Genomic DNA, 15,541 nt, shown 5'->3' on the forward strand with positions numbered 1-15,541 from the left:
GGGACAGAAAGTGAAGGAAAATCTCCCCAATGGGACACAGTTGCCAAAAAAGTAAAAAAAATGCTCTATCAAAAAAGAAAAAAATAATTTCCTATAGTTCTACTTTAATCTATACTTTTTTTTTTCTAGGAAAGGTCTCTTTATTCTAAAGCTTACCAAACACAGTACCATGTGATTGTACAATCTGTGGTAGATCCAGGTAGTACAAGGATCATTCCTGATTGTGTAGCCAGCACCCTATAAAATTATAAACGCTTTACTGTGACAGGGTGGTTGCTCTGTTTGAAATCGTGTGTGTTGCATTTTCGGGTAGGGGGCGATTGCATCTGCCTACCCGCACTGTCATTGGCTCCCTTACATGTCAGTCACTGGGTCCCAGCCATTGATTGATGGTTGGGACCCAGCGATCGGTGGAGAGAGATCTGTGAATGAATCTTTGGGACTTGGCGATTGGTGGAGAGAGATCTGTGAATGAATGTAAACACATCTCTCTCCTGTCAGCTTGGGGAAAAAAACCCAGAGCATCCCCTAGTAAAATACCACACAGTAAAAGCACTCCCTGGCACACAGTTAACCCTTTGATTCCTTCAGATATTAATCCCTTACTGCCCAGTGTCAGTAGTATAGTGTCAGTGCTTTTTATTAGCACTTATCACTGTATTAGTGTCACTGTTGATGTCAGTGGCAGTCAGTTCCCTCCCAGTGTGTGTCAGAATGCACACTGCATTATCACAGTACCGCTATGAGTCGCTGATCGCCACCATTAGTAGTATAAACAAAAAAAAAAAAAATCCTGTATCTATACAAATGTTGGTAGATGCTATAATTTTTTACGCATACCAATTAATATACACTCATTGGGATTTTTGTTTACCAAAGACATGTAGTGGAATACATTTTGGCTTAGTTTATGAAGACATTTTATTTTTAATTTTTTTTTTATTGGATGTGTTTTAAAAAAAATATATATTTTTTTTTCTTAGTTTACGGCCTTTCCTCAGTTATTGCGATAGTGCAAAATATAAAAAACCCAATGGTGATCAAATACCACTTAACAAAAGCTCTATTTGTTTGGAATAAAACTATATAAATGTAATTTGTGTACAGTGTTGCATGATCGTGCAATTGTCAGTTAAAGTAGCGCAGCGCCGTATAGCAAAAATGACCTGGTCAGGATGGGGGGAAAATATTCTGGAGGTCAAGTGTGTATAGAGGTTGGCTAGTTTAGGTAAGTCCATTTATTAGGCAAGGTTCACACCTATGCAGGTTGCGTTTTGAGCTGTTTCTGCATTGTGTTTTGTGTTGCATTTTTGCACCTGCGTTTTTGACGCATTTTTGATGTGTTTTGCGGGGGGTGGGGGTTAATTTTTTTTATTTTTCATTTTAAAAACATGGCAAAAACTCAGGTTGTTTGTCATGGACTGATAAAACCACAGCTAAACCTGATTTTACTACCTCCTCGCTGCATGTGTGAATGAAGCCTAACTGACAGTGAAGTTTTTGTTTGTTTTTTATATACTATTATTTTTAGTTTTGGATAGAATGGAGACAGACTAGAACACCTGTCAGGTGTTTATTGCTGTCTGTGTTAAAGTAAGGGAAATTCACCCTATTTGTTCTCTTTAACATTATCATCAAGCGTGAAAGTGAAGGAGTCTCCAATTTTGTGTCATCACTAGAATAGGACTAGAGGGAAAATCTTCCTATGGGGACGCTCGTTCTGGTGACAACCAGAACTTCCTGTTGTGGCTACAGGACAGGAAGTGAACGGTAATGTCTTCAATGGGACACAGATGGCAAAAACACTGACTGGGGTTATAACCCTCTTTCACTCTATACTAAGTGGGGATAAAAAAAAAAAAAAATTACTTTTTTGGTTCTACTTTTTACTTCTAATCATTTGAGGTGTTAGAACATAAATTAAAAATTACTTTCAATGTGTACAGTGTGTGTGCGCATGTGTGTGTGTGTATATGTATGTGTATATATATATATATATATATATTTGTGTGTGTGTGTGTGTGTATATGTATGTGTGTGTATATATATATATATATATATATATATATATATATATTTGTGTGTGTGTGTGTGTGTATATGTATGTGTATATATATATATATATATATATATATTTGTGTGTGTGTGTGTGTGTGTGTGTGTATATATGTGTGTATGTATATGTGTGTGTGTGTGTATGTACAGTGGGGCAAAAAAGTATTTAGTCAGCCACCAATTGTGCAAGTTCTCCCACTTAAAAAGATGAGAGAGGCCTGTAATTGGCATCATAGGTAGACCATGCAGATCTCCTCTAGAGCAGTGATGTTTTGGGGCTGTCGCTGGGCAACACGGACTTTCAACTCCCTCCAAAGGTTTTCTATGGGGTTGAGATCTGGAGACTGGCTAGGCCACTCCAGGACCTTGAAATGCTTCTCACGAAGCCACTCCTTCGTTGCCCGGGCGGTATGTTTGGGATCATTGTCATGTTGGAAGACCCAGCCACGTTTCATCTTCAACGCCCTTGCTGATGGAAGGAGGTTTGCACTCAAAATCTCACGATACATGGCCCCATTCATTCTGTCCTGTACATGGATCAGTCGCCCTGGTCCCTTTGCGGAGAAACAGCCCCAAAGCATGATGTTGCCACCCCCATGCTTCACAGTAGGTATGGTGTTCTTTTGGATGCAACTCAGCATTCTCTCTCCTCCAAACACGACGAGTTGTGTTTCTACCATACAGTTCTATTTTGGTTTCATCTGACCATATGACATTCTCCCAATCCTCTTCTGGATCATCCAGATGCTCTCTAGCAAACTTCAGATGGGCCCGGACATGTACTGGCTTAAGCAGGGGGACACGTCTGGCACTGCAGGATCTGAGTCCCTGGCGGCGTAGTGTGTTACTGATGGTAGCCTTTGTTACGTTGGTCCCACCTCTCTGCGGGTCATTCACTAGGTCCCCCCGTGTGGTCCTGGGATTTTTGCTCACCGTTCTTGTGATCATTTTGACCCCACGGGGTGAGATCTTGCGTGGAGCCCCAGATCGAGGGAGATTATCAGTGGTCTTGTATGTCTTCCATTTTTTAATTATTGCTCCCACAGTTGATTTGTTCACACCAAGCTACTTACCTATTGCAGATTCAGTCTTCCCAGCCTGGTGCAGGTCTACAATTTTGTTTCTGGTGTCCTTCGACAGCTCTTTGGTCTTCACCATAGTGGAGTTTGGAGTGTGACTGTTTGAGGTTGTGGACAGGTGTCTTTTATACTGATAACAAGTTTAAACAGGTGCCATTGATACAGGTAATGAGTGCAGGACAGAGGAGCCTCTTAAAGAAGAAGGTAAAGGTCTGTGAGAGCCAGAAATCTTGCTTGTTTGTAGGTGACCAAATACTTATTTTCCACCATAATTTGCAAATAAATTCTTTCCAAATCAGCCAATGTGATTGTCTGGATTTTTTTTCTCATTTTGTCTCTCATAGTTGAGGTCTACCTATGATGCCAGTTACAGGCCTCTCATCTTTTTAAGTGGGAAATGATCACAAGAACGGTGAGCAAAAATCCCAGGACCACACGGGGGGACCTAGTGAATGACCTGCAGAGAGCTGGGACCAACGTAACAAAGGCTACCATCAGTAACACACTACGCCGCCAGGGACTCAGATCCTGCAGTGCCAGACGTGTCCCCCTGCTTAAGCCAGTACATGTCCGGGCCCATCTGAAGTTTGCTAGAGAGCATTTGGATGATCCAGAAGAGGATTGGGAGAATGTCATATGGTCAGATGAAACCAAAATAGAACTGTTTGGTAGAAACACAACTCGTCGTGTTTGGAGGAGAGAGAATGCTGAGTTGCATCCAAAGAACACCATACCTACTGTGAAACATGGGGGTGGCAACATCATGCTTTGGGGCTGTTTCTCCGCAAAGGGACCAGGACGACTGATCCATGTACAGGACAGAATGAATGGGGCCATGTATCGTGAGATTTTGAGTGCAAACCTCCTTACATGAGCAAGGGCATTGAAGATGAAACGTGGCTGGGTCTTCCAACATGACAATGATCCTAAACATACCACCCGGGCAACGAAGGAGTGGCTTCGCAAGAAGCATTTCAAGGTCCTGGAGTGGCCTAGCCAGTCTCCAGATCTCAACCCCATAGAAAACCTTTGGAGGGAGTTGAAAGTCCGTGTTGCCCAGCGACAGCCCCAAAACATCACTGCTCTAGAGGAGATCTGCATGGAGGAATGGGCCAACATACCAGCAACAGTGTGTGCCAACCTTGTGAAGACTTACAGGAAACGTTTGACCTCTGTCATTGCCAACAAAGGAAATATAACAAAGTATTGAGATGAACTTTTGATATTGACCAAATACTTATTTTCCACCATAATTTGCAAATAAATTCTTTCCAAATCAGCCAATGTGATTGTCTGGATTTTTTTTCTCATTTTATCTCTCATAGTTGAGGTCTACCTATGATGCCAATTACGGGCCTCTCTCATCTTTTTAAGTGGGAGAACGTGCACAATTGGTGGCTGACTAAATACTTTTTTGCCCCACTGTATATGTGTGTGTGTATGTATGTATATATGTGTGTGTGCGTGTGTGTGTGTGTATGTTTATGTATATATCTGTTTGTATGTATGTGTATATGTATGTGTGTGTGTGTGTGTGTGTGTATGTATATATATATATATATATATATATATATATATGTGTGTGTATAAGTTTTGATTTTTTGTTCTACGTTTTACTTCTAAGTATTTTGAGGTGTTAGGGCGTAAGTTATAAATGAGTTTCAATGTGTACAGTGTGTGTGTGTATACATATATATGTCAGGGGGTCTTCCCCGTATACTGAGTTTTTTGTAACTAAGGTGAAGCTTCATCAACCAACCATCTCCTAGCAGAAACCTTGTGTTTTCATTTCCATCACAGATGATTATGTATTCAGAGTGAACAGATTTTCCTTACTAACATTCACTTTGCACATGGAGCAAAATGTGTACAAATAGCCTCTATTCCTTTAGTAAATCAATCTGATGCAAACACTTTGTTTTCAACACTCAAATTTCTGTTAGGCTGTGCCCTTTTACCACCAAGAAATGTTCAGTAGTTCTTACTCGTAATGCGGAACTTGTGGTCAGGAAGTAGAGTATTGCTTTATCTAGAAAACAAACTCCATTTTTGTTACATTTTTTCTGCTGTAGTTGAATTGAGCAGTTTTTTTCCCCTTCCTTGAACCTGTAAATGACCAAGCATGTGAAGTAAACTAATCAAAACCTAAAAACACAAATTCTATTCAACTTTGGTGGTGTTCTTGCTTTCTTTCTGACGTTGATTATGAATCTTGTACTGGTGTTAGTGTTGCTCACAGTGTTTGCATAGCTTGCACAGATTGCTTATTTTAGGGCCAGATACACATTGCAGTGAGCACATGTGCTCCAGTCTGGGGTGCCACTAACCCCATTTTTTGATGTAGTTTTCTCTTTCAAAAAACAAACAAATCGTCCTTGCTCACTTACCTGCCAGCCTGGAACAAACCGAATTACCCTAACAGTTCACTTTTAAAACAAGTGGTTTAGTTTGCACTCACTTGCAGATATATGCATAAGCTGCAGGGGCCATGTCACGGCACCCTAGTGTACGGCAGTTCTAATTCTATCATTCTGAGAGTCTCTCAAGTTGGAGCACATATAAAATGATAGATTAAGGGCAGGTATGCCTGGAGGGAGCCCACATAGGGAGTTCACACCTATGCAGTTTGCGTTTGATTCATTTCTGCAGTGCGTTTGACGCATTTTGCTTTTTTTTCCTTGTTGCTAGGCAGATTTAAAACGCAGCAATAATGCACTGCATGCTTTTCTGCAGCGTTTCCATTAAAGTGTATAGAACCAAAAACACAATTTTTTGCGTTCAAAAAAGTCACTGACCCTTTCCAAAAAATGCATCAGGTGATAACGCAGAGATGTGAATGTGTCCCATGGGAAATCATGTTAATTGGACTGCAGCGCGTTTCTGCAAAATGCTGCGCAAAACGCTTAAGTGTGAACCTAACCTGAAGATACAGAGACTCGCTGGACATGCAGCAAGAGCACAATAACAGCTGAAGCTATCCAGTGCGCATTATAGGGCAGGATTCCCCTTACACTCCCAGTGTGCATGTGGCCTTAAGGTGCATCCCCTGAAATGGTGGCAATAACATCTTTGCATGTTGTGTTAAGTATCTAAAATACATTTGTTAAAGCCTAAGTGCAGTCTAAATCACAGAAAATGCCCCCAACTCTGCTATTCATAGAAGCTGTGATATTGTATCTTTAAATGGTATGTTGCCTATGAATGGAGGAAGGGTAGATGATTGAAAGGCCCACCCCCTCCATCCATAGAGACTGTATTATGGCTTCTATGAATGGCAGAAAAGGGTGGACATAGTTGTGAGAACCTGAAATAGCCCAATAGTTGTATTAATCCCCGCCACACTAAATGTTTGTGGGGGTGGGGGGCTGAGGAGGGTTTCACCTAATAGAAGAGGAATCTGCACAAGGGACGCTTCCTACTGACTACCTTGTTCTGAGTTTTCTGTTTGTGATTTTGTCTGCACTTAGGCTTTAACTTTATTGGCTATTTTTTAAGTTATTTACTTATTATTATTATACAGGATTTACAAAGTGCCAACAGTTTGCATGGCGCTTTACAATATAACGGGCAACAATAGAATTCAATAAAAGAGGGCTGGGAGCTCACAACCTAATAGGGAGGAACTGGTGGAACAAAAGGTAATATTCTGTTATTAGCTGAAGGCAGGATAGGGCTCCCTGAAGGGATGAGTTTTCAGGGATCGCCTATGATTGGAGAAGGAGATAGCTGGACAGATTGGGCTAGGAAGTTCCAGTGGATTCAGAGAAGTCCTGGATACGATTATGGGAGGAGACAAATGAGCTAGAGAGCAGGAGGTCTAGGGAGAAGCAGAGAGGATGGTTTGGGTGATATGTAAAGTGGGGCTAAAGCTTTATTTTTCATTTTTGGATAGTGTAAGGGATGGTTATAACTCCTTTTGGTGTTTGTTTTCCCATCTGTGTCCCATCTGAGAGATGCACCTTTCACTTCCTGTCCCATAGTAAAACAAAATCCATCCAAAGTGAGGAAATCCCTGACTGTCACCAGAACTAGAATCCTCATTGGAAGATTTTTCCCTCTAATCCTGTTCTGGGGACAACCCAAAATTTGGGATTTTCTTTCATTTTTCACTCTTGGTGATAACCGCATACAGGACAAACAGAGAGGGTGAATCTTTTAACAGGGCACATATAGCAGTAAACACTTGAAAGGTGTTGTTGTCTCTCTCTCCCGGTCTCTCTCTCCCGGTCTCTCTCTCCCGGTCTCTCTCTCCCGGTCTCTCTCTCCCGGTCTCTCTCTCCCCCGGCCTCTCTCTCCCCCGGCCTCTCTCTCCCCCGGCCTCTCTCTCCCCCGGCCTCTCTCTCCCCCGGCCTCTCTCTCCCCCGGCCTCTCTCTCCCCCCGGCCTCTCTCTCCCCCCGGCCTCTCTCTCCCCCGGCCTCTCTCTCCCCCGGCCTCTCTCTCCCCCGGCCTCTCTCTCCCCCGGCCTCTCTCTCCCCCGGCCTCTCTCTCCCCCGGCCTCTCTCTCCCCCGGCCTCTCTCTCCCCCCGGCCTCTCTCTCCCCCCGGCCTCTCTCTCCCCCCGGCCTCTCTCTCCCCCCGGCCTCTCTCTCCCCCCGGCCTCTCTCTCCCCCCGGCCTCTCTCTCCCCCCGGCCTCTCCCCCCCCCGGTCTCTCTCTCCCCCCCCCGGTCTCTCTCTCCCCCGCCCTCTCTCTCCCCCTCTCCCCCCTCTCTTGGGCTCCCCCTCTCCCTCTCTCTCTCTCTCTCTCTCTCTCTCTCTCTCTCGGGCTCTCTCTCTCGGGCTCTCTCGCTCTCCCGCTCTCGGGCTCTCTCGCTCTCGGGCTCTCTCGCTCTCGGGGTCTCTCGCTCTCGGGCTCTCTCGCTCTCGGGGTCTCTCGCTCTCGGGCTCTCTCGCTCTCGGGGTCTCTCGCTCTCGGTCTCTCTCTCTTGGTCTATCTCTCTCCACACCAAGCTGAAATACTGTGTAGCACGTCTCATGTTTGTGACTATTTAAAGTTTGTGACTATTTAATGTTTGTTGTGTCTGTTGTATTCATTTACTTATAACATTTTCCATTGTTTATCAGGACATTTGTGCAAAGTCGGAGCTGGAACCCGAGTCTGAAGAGACGGCTGATTTATGTCACCAGGATGGAGAGAGAAATGTTACAGATAAGACGTTGGATTTGCACAGTGACTCTGATAGCACAGAAAGTAAATTGTCTACACTGTGCAGTGAGGAGAGCCACACGAGTGACAAGGTGGAAGAGCTTGGCGTTAATATTCACAGTGAGGTGGAAACTGTGGGTGGAGATAGTGCAATGTTTTCCTTTGCTGGTACAAATAAAGAACCCAAAGAGGAAGAGGAGGGAACGAAGTCTATTGTAGAGTCAGAAGATGATACATCAGTTACACACCAGCACATACAAAGGTTACCCACTGAGGTGCAGGCATCTGAATCCCTTCTGTCCAGTGGAAATCCAAATGAGGAAACTGGAATGACCTCAACTGGAATTGTTGTGGACCACGAAGGCCTGTGCGGGAGAGATAATTCGGATGAGGAAATGATAACCACTACAGAGAGGGCAACTCCAGACGTTGCTGTAACGGAAGCTTCAGACAAAGCCACTGTATTGACTGTAGCTGCCGGTGTGGACATGGGCCAGGCCATGCCAGGGTACTGTACTAGTGCAGCAAGTTCCAAGGACACAGTAGGTAATGCGGAGAACAGTGAACAGGAAATGGGTGCAGTCACACTACTGCCTGTGAATGAGAATCAGGCTATTGGTAGTTTCAATGACAGTTCCGGCCAGGGTGAAATAAATCTTTGTCTACTAAATGAAACGGAGCAGTGTGTCATTACGGAGTCCGGACAGCCACAGGAATGCACTGCAATAACAGCATTGGACTGCATTGAGATATGTGACATGAAAGACCCTGAAACAAGTGTGTCAGCTTCACGTAGTGAATGTTTGGACCAGACTGTGGATGATATCGTTCTGACTGCTAAGGAAGGAAATGCACTCGCAGATGTAGATGTAACAGATTGCAAACCTAAAACTGGTGGTGACGCTGGATCCATGCTTGAAAACAAAGTTGCGGACACCACCGCACCTTTAGCACAAGTTCCCGAAGACCTTAGTGTAGGTACTGAAGAAGCCATGCCTGGCCCTTGTGCTAGTCCACCAGTGGCGACTATGGACACACCAGATTCTTCAGGGACCAGCGAACAGGATTCTGGAGAGGCATCAACACTGGCTGGTAATGACAATCAGACTACTTTTAAATCCGTTAACGCAGACCAGGGAGAGCCAAGTCCCTCTCTCATAGCAGACATTGGACCGTGTGACAATGTAGAATCTGGACAGTCACCGGAAAGCACAGCACTAGACAAGTTGGATTGTGCAGAGGCATGTGACTCTGAACAAACGGAAACAGAGTTTTCAAATTCACAAACAGAAAGTCCGGACCAGTCTACTGATAGGATTGCAGAATGTGAAAATCCTACCACTGAAGCAGACATACCTGTCTGCTCTTTTTACGACTGTGTAGGTGAAGAAAAAGATGCTGTTATTCCTTCAACACCTTCCCCACAAGACTTGTTGGATACTGAAACGCCAAGCCTTGTTGTTTGTGTAGAGGAGGAGCCACGGGAGGTTGTCAAGCAGGCTTCTGTAGAGTGTAATAGAGTTGAAGATCGCTCAGAGGTGTTAAAAGTCTCCAGAGCTTCACTTCATCCTATAGCCGAGGAGTCCTTGCTCAGTGGTGACTCAAGCTCAGATAATGCTCCTACAAGCAGTGAAAGCGAGGCCTCCTCTGTCCCCAGTGATTCAGAAAAGCCTGCACATCCAGAGGGGGAAAGTACTGGGCAAGGAATGAATCAGCCCTCCAAATTAGTGGATTGTCCCATAGAGCACATTGCAGCCGCAATTGTGAATGCAGTGGTGGATTCTACAGCAAAATTATGTATGAAGGAGATGGTGAATGCAGGTTCTGGAATGCCGGAAAACGATTGCTCTCAGTGTTCAAGTGTTCAGCAATCTGACTCCCTTCAAGCTGAAGAGGATTATGAGCAAGATAAAGGTGAAAATACCCACGTGTTTAAAGAAGATGACTCTGGATTGGATTTATCTGTAAACATGGAAGAAACGCAGTGTCCGAGCATATCTGATACAGAGATCGTTTTAGGTAATGATCATCATTGATTTCCAGTTTTTGTCCATATAGCAATAGTTAAATGTGTTAAAAAACTGTAAAGTATTTGCTATCAATGTCAGCAATGAATCATAATCTCATGTTAGAGGGTTAAAAATAATACTACCGGAAATGCAGAAACTTTTATTTTTTTTCTAAATAAGTCAGCCACACTACATGTTGCTCATAAACCAAGCTCACTATTCTTAACTACGTGAAGACCAGGCCTTTTCTGACACTTCTCTCCTACATGTAAAAATCAGTATTTGTTGCTAGAAAATTACTTAGAACCACCCAAACATATATTTTTTTACTGAGGCCCTAGAGAATAAAATAATGGCTTTTTACAATTTTTGTCACATGGTATTTGTGCATCAGTTTTTCAAACTCAAATTTTTTGGAAAAAATTTGCTTTAATGAATTTTAATGCAAAAAACTAGAAGATGATAATTCCAAATGTTTGGTAAAATATAAAAGATGATGTTATGCTGAGTAAATAGATACCTAACATGTCAGGCTTTAAAATTGTACATGCTCGTGGAATGGCTACAAACTACAATACTTAAAAAGATCCATAGGCGACGCTATAAAGATTTTTACAGGTGACCAATTTAGAGTTACAAAGGAGGTGTAGTGCTAGAATGATTGCTCTCACTATGTTTGCGGTAATACCTCATATGCATGTGTGACCTATGTATGCATTTTCCCATGCACGAGCATGTGGGACAGGGTGCTTTACTTTTTTTTTTATTAACATTTTTATTTGTACCCTGTCCCTTTTAATTTTTTTATCACTAAGCTTGCATATCTTGAAGGGGGATAAGAGGTTCACAGTTTAGCATCTTTGCCCTGGAAATAAAGCATGACAGGTCCTCTCTATGGGGGACAAAATAAAATATCTCATGGTTTCCAGACAAAAAGCTTTGTTTACATTTGCCCTAACTGGAAATGACAAAATGCTCATCGCTTCTGGTCTCTTAGACCATAAAGATGATCGTAGCTTTTTCAATCCCCAATCATCTCTATGATCAGCAAGCAGAACCGCTGGCTTCAGTGCTGGGATCCCTGATCACACAAGAGAGGCTCAGGTGGTAGGGAAGGGATGGCCCCTCCCACCACTTGTAAAAACAATCCAGAGGCTAATTAGCCACTAGCATAGCTTTTACAATGTAGGACATTGCCAGCTGATAAAAAAGGATACTGGAGTTATGGCTGACAGGTGCAGCCAGAGCCCTGATATAACTGCTGAAACACCGCCAAGTACATGTACGTGATTGCGTGTCAAGTAGTTAAGACTCTACATTTGAATAAGTAGATTGCTTGTTGTATTCCGAGTATTAAAAAGGTAACCAGTGAATGAATCTGTAAGGCGCACTATAGCTCAGTTTCACTTTGTAGCAATCACTTTAAAGCAGGGGTGCTCAAGCTTTCAACTTTCCTGGGCCATGCTGGAAGAAGAGAAATTGTCTTGGGGTCAAACATAAAGTACACTAACAATAGGGAAGGCAGATGAGCAGAAAAAGTCGGGCAGATCACACGTTAACGATCACTGATATAGATATTGTAAACATGGGCCAACAACAGTAAAGAGACAATTGGCAGTTGGCGCTATAAGCAATGGCATATATATATATATCACATCAGTCCCTAACCCTTAGGCTGGGTTCACACTGATGTGGTCCAGAATTCACAGCGTTTATTGTGCGAATTCCGCACTGCGTCAGAATTGCACCTCGTTCATGCGAACCGCTGCAGGTGTGTTTAAGTTAACACCCCAAAATCGGTCCAAAAAACATGGTGCGATGTGCAGAACCGGATCATATAGGTGTGAATACCCATGCGATCCGATTCTAGTGCGGACCAAAAAAAGGGTCTTGCACCTTTTGGGTGCGGTGCGATTAGAGCCATACAAAATGTATGGCTCCAATCCCACCGCACACAAATTGCATGTGATTTGCACAGGAATGCGGTGCAGTTCCTGTGAGAATCACATGCGATATACCGCACTGCATATATGTGAACCCAGCCTCAAGCAGCTTACAGGCCTAGTGCGTTACCATAAAAAATGTTTAATAAAAAATAAAGTAGGTGTTGTACTCACAAATGACAATATAGTCAATGCACATCATAAAGAACAGCTGGGTCAACACCGCGCTGAGTAACAGTCCGCAATAGGGAGTATAGACATCCAAAAGCTTGACGCGTTTTGAGGATTTGCCTCTTCCTCAGGGCTCTGCGGAAGAGGCAAGTCCTCGAAACGCGTCAGCCTTTTGGATGTCTATACTCCCTATTGCGGACTGTTACTCAGCGCGGTGTTGACCCAGCTGTTCTTTATGATGTGCCTTGACTATAGTGTCGTTTGTGAGTACAACACATACTTTATTTTTTATTAAACATTTTTTATGGTAATGCCTAGGCCTGTGCGCCCTCTGTTTTTTCTTTCCTTATTCAGTATATTTGGATTTTCCCGGTCCATTTGAGGGCAGCAAGGTGTGCATGTTCCAGGACATTCCTTATGTGGTTGTAACTTGCATCGAGTCCATCCCCAAGCGCAGGAGCATTTGTGTTTGCTGGTTCAAGCAGCTTACAGTCCAAGGTCCTTAAGGCCCTGGAGAAGAGAGTTGTTAAATCGGCCTTTAGCGAGCCACTGGCCTTGAGGGATTGCCCTGGCCCTGTTATGAGGGAGGGTCTGTGTTTGATTAATCTGGAGAGAATCCCTATAAAGTTTTGGGATTTGGCCTGGCTGTCATTCCATGGCAGACTCTATGTGAAGGGCAGCCTGAAGCATCGCTCTGCGGAGAACCATGGTTGTCCAAGAGCGGGGTGTGATGGGGTGGAGACGATGAACCATTTCTTGCTTCAGTGCCCTTTCAATATGGAAGTCTGGGGTGGGGTGGAGGAGACAATGAACCATTTCTTGCTTCAGTGCCCCTTCAATATTGAAGTCTGGGGTGGGGCTCTGGGTATCCCTTTCCTTTCCCGCTTCAGTTACGCAGAGTGGTCTTATGGAGCCTTTCAAACTCGCTGGGATTTGATTTTGAAACACTTTTCCTAGTTAGCTTAATAGTCGGTTCGTTCACGTAGAATGCACAGGGTCAGGTTTCCATTTGCAAAAAAGTCCTTCCTGTCAAGGTGGTGGTGCGCAACATTCTGGGTGAGGCTGGGAAAATTTGGGGTCTTGAGAAGGACACGTGGTGGCTGGGAGTCTGGACAAAGGCGTGGAGGAATGTCAGGTCCCCGTAGCTGCTGTCTTGTCAGTTTCTGGGTGTGCGGCTTTTCTTTCTGTCCTTTCATGTCCCCTAGATTTTTATAAGATCAGCTTTTTGAAAAAAGGTTGCATGGAGGGGTTCAATGTTTGATCGTGTCTTAGCCTGAGGGTGTGTTTAGGTGGAGGTTAGGGTTTGAGATGCATTATAATGATAATAAGAATAAAAATATGTTTTGATTTGTATATTTAGTTCTGCTTATGATGATATTGGCAAAAAAGCTGTTTCCTGTTTCCTATGCTGAAGTAAGCTATTTTTGTTTGTTTTTTGTGTGTGTGTGTGTATATATATATTTTTTTTTATTCTGTGTATATGTAAATATTATTTTATTACACTATTTGTAAAAAGTTTAATAAACAAAAATTTACAATCTAAGGTCCCTACCTCACATTCAAACATACACTTTCTAGGGCCAGTATAGACAGGAGCCAATTAACCTTCCAGTCTTTGGAGTTTGGGAGTAAATTGGAATACCCAAAAGGAAACCCATGCAGGCGCAGGGAGAACATGCAAACTCCATGCAGGGAGTGCTGTGGTTGGGATTCGAACCAACGACCCTTGTACTGCCTGGCAGAAATGCTAACCACTTAGCCACTGTACTTTCTTTAATTTCTTAAAATGGGAAACCACTGATTGGGACAAGGGGAAGGACTGTATGGTGAATGTAAGTGTTATTTTTTTTATCTGACCATCACAGACCCCCTTGACTCCATAAGTGGTCCATGGACCCCAGGTTAAGAACCACTGCTCCAGAGGTTGTTAGGGGTTCCTTTGGCTGAGGCTAATTGCCTCCAATCTAATAGTGCCTGCATGGATCTGGGTCCAGTGTCAATTGGCAGAGCCAGCATCATGAAACCAGAGATCTGTAAGGGGGCGTTCTTCCCATCGCCACTAATATAAGGGGCATTCTTCTCCCTGACCTCTAAACAACTCATTTTAGCAGGGACCTGGTTCACACTAATGCAGTGCGGGAAACGTTGCGAATCCTGTGCGTTTCCCGCACCACATTTCAATCGCATGGTGTTAATGTGATCTGGTGCGGATGTCAATGATAAATTAATGACACCCCGAACCAGGTCACAAAACGTGATGTGTTTTGAACCATACAAAATTTATGGCTCAGATCGCACCACACTGACATTGCATGTAATTCGCCTGTGTAAATTACATGTAGTGTCCTGCACCACATTGGTGTGGACCCAGACTAGGTTCACATGTGTGCGGGTGGTGCCACTGCAGATCCGCACAAAAATCTGTGCAGCTGCACCACCTACAAAGAAGAATGTGGACCTGCGGGCGGGCGCCATTAATTCTATTGGCACGCCGCCCACACTGTAAATCGCAAACCGCACTGGGAATCAAGGTTCCCGTGCGGGCTGCGGTTTCCAAAGAAGTGCAGGGTCTTCTTCCCAGCGTGTCCCCAGCATGGGAGTCCATTCAAATGAATGGGCTCTCGTGCCCGTGCAAAGCGCGGCCCACACGCGAATATGTGAACCAGGTGTTAGGGTTCCTGTGAACAAGTTGAGCGCGCTGCTTCAGGTACAAGGTAGCACTCTTAAGTGAGCATCATCTGTTAACCCCTGCACTGCCACTGTATACACTTGTGACATTTGCTTTTGTCAAGCAGATTTTGTAAACACTAGCCAAGCAAATGCTAATTATTCACATTATTGGAAATTATACCTTAAACACAATAGTAAATGATCAGAAGAACAAAGTTTCCCTTCTGTAAAGCGTTTACAAGGATGACATTTCAGCTGTGTATAGGAGTGGCTGAAAACTGACACCACCAGGGACAGATAATTGCCGGCAGCTCCTAGTTTTCCTCCAGCTTGGCTGGTCTGACTACTGTTGTGTAGCCTGTGATTATTGAACACCTGCTGTCACACACTGACATGTGTTGCATTGCTATAAATGAGTGGACTCTGCTTTTGTTCATGCTTCTCTCTGGCTGCTAGCCATTATCCACACA

General features: G+C 43.9%; 1 protein-coding gene across 2 annotated transcripts in view; it reads left to right on the forward strand.

Moving 5' to 3' along the window:
* AKAP13 (A-kinase anchoring protein 13) overlaps window positions 1–15,541 on the forward strand; it is a 425,147-nt gene that overhangs the window by 226,040 nt on the left and 183,566 nt on the right. For both annotated transcript variants that reach the window (XM_089687654.1, XM_089687655.1), the window contains exon 7: window positions 8,197–10,297. In XM_089687654.1, coding sequence (XP_089543780.1) covers window positions 8,197–10,297 — 2,101 coding nt within the window. The remainder of the gene's footprint in view (window positions 1–8,196; window positions 10,298–15,541) is intronic.

The sequence above is a fragment of the Staurois parvus genome, unplaced genomic scaffold, assembly GCF_062004578.1.
Source record: "Staurois parvus isolate SC_StPar_1 unplaced genomic scaffold, SC_StPar_1.0 ptg000432l, whole genome shotgun sequence".
Classification (NCBI taxonomy): Eukaryota; Metazoa; Chordata; class Amphibia; order Anura; family Ranidae; genus Staurois; species Staurois parvus.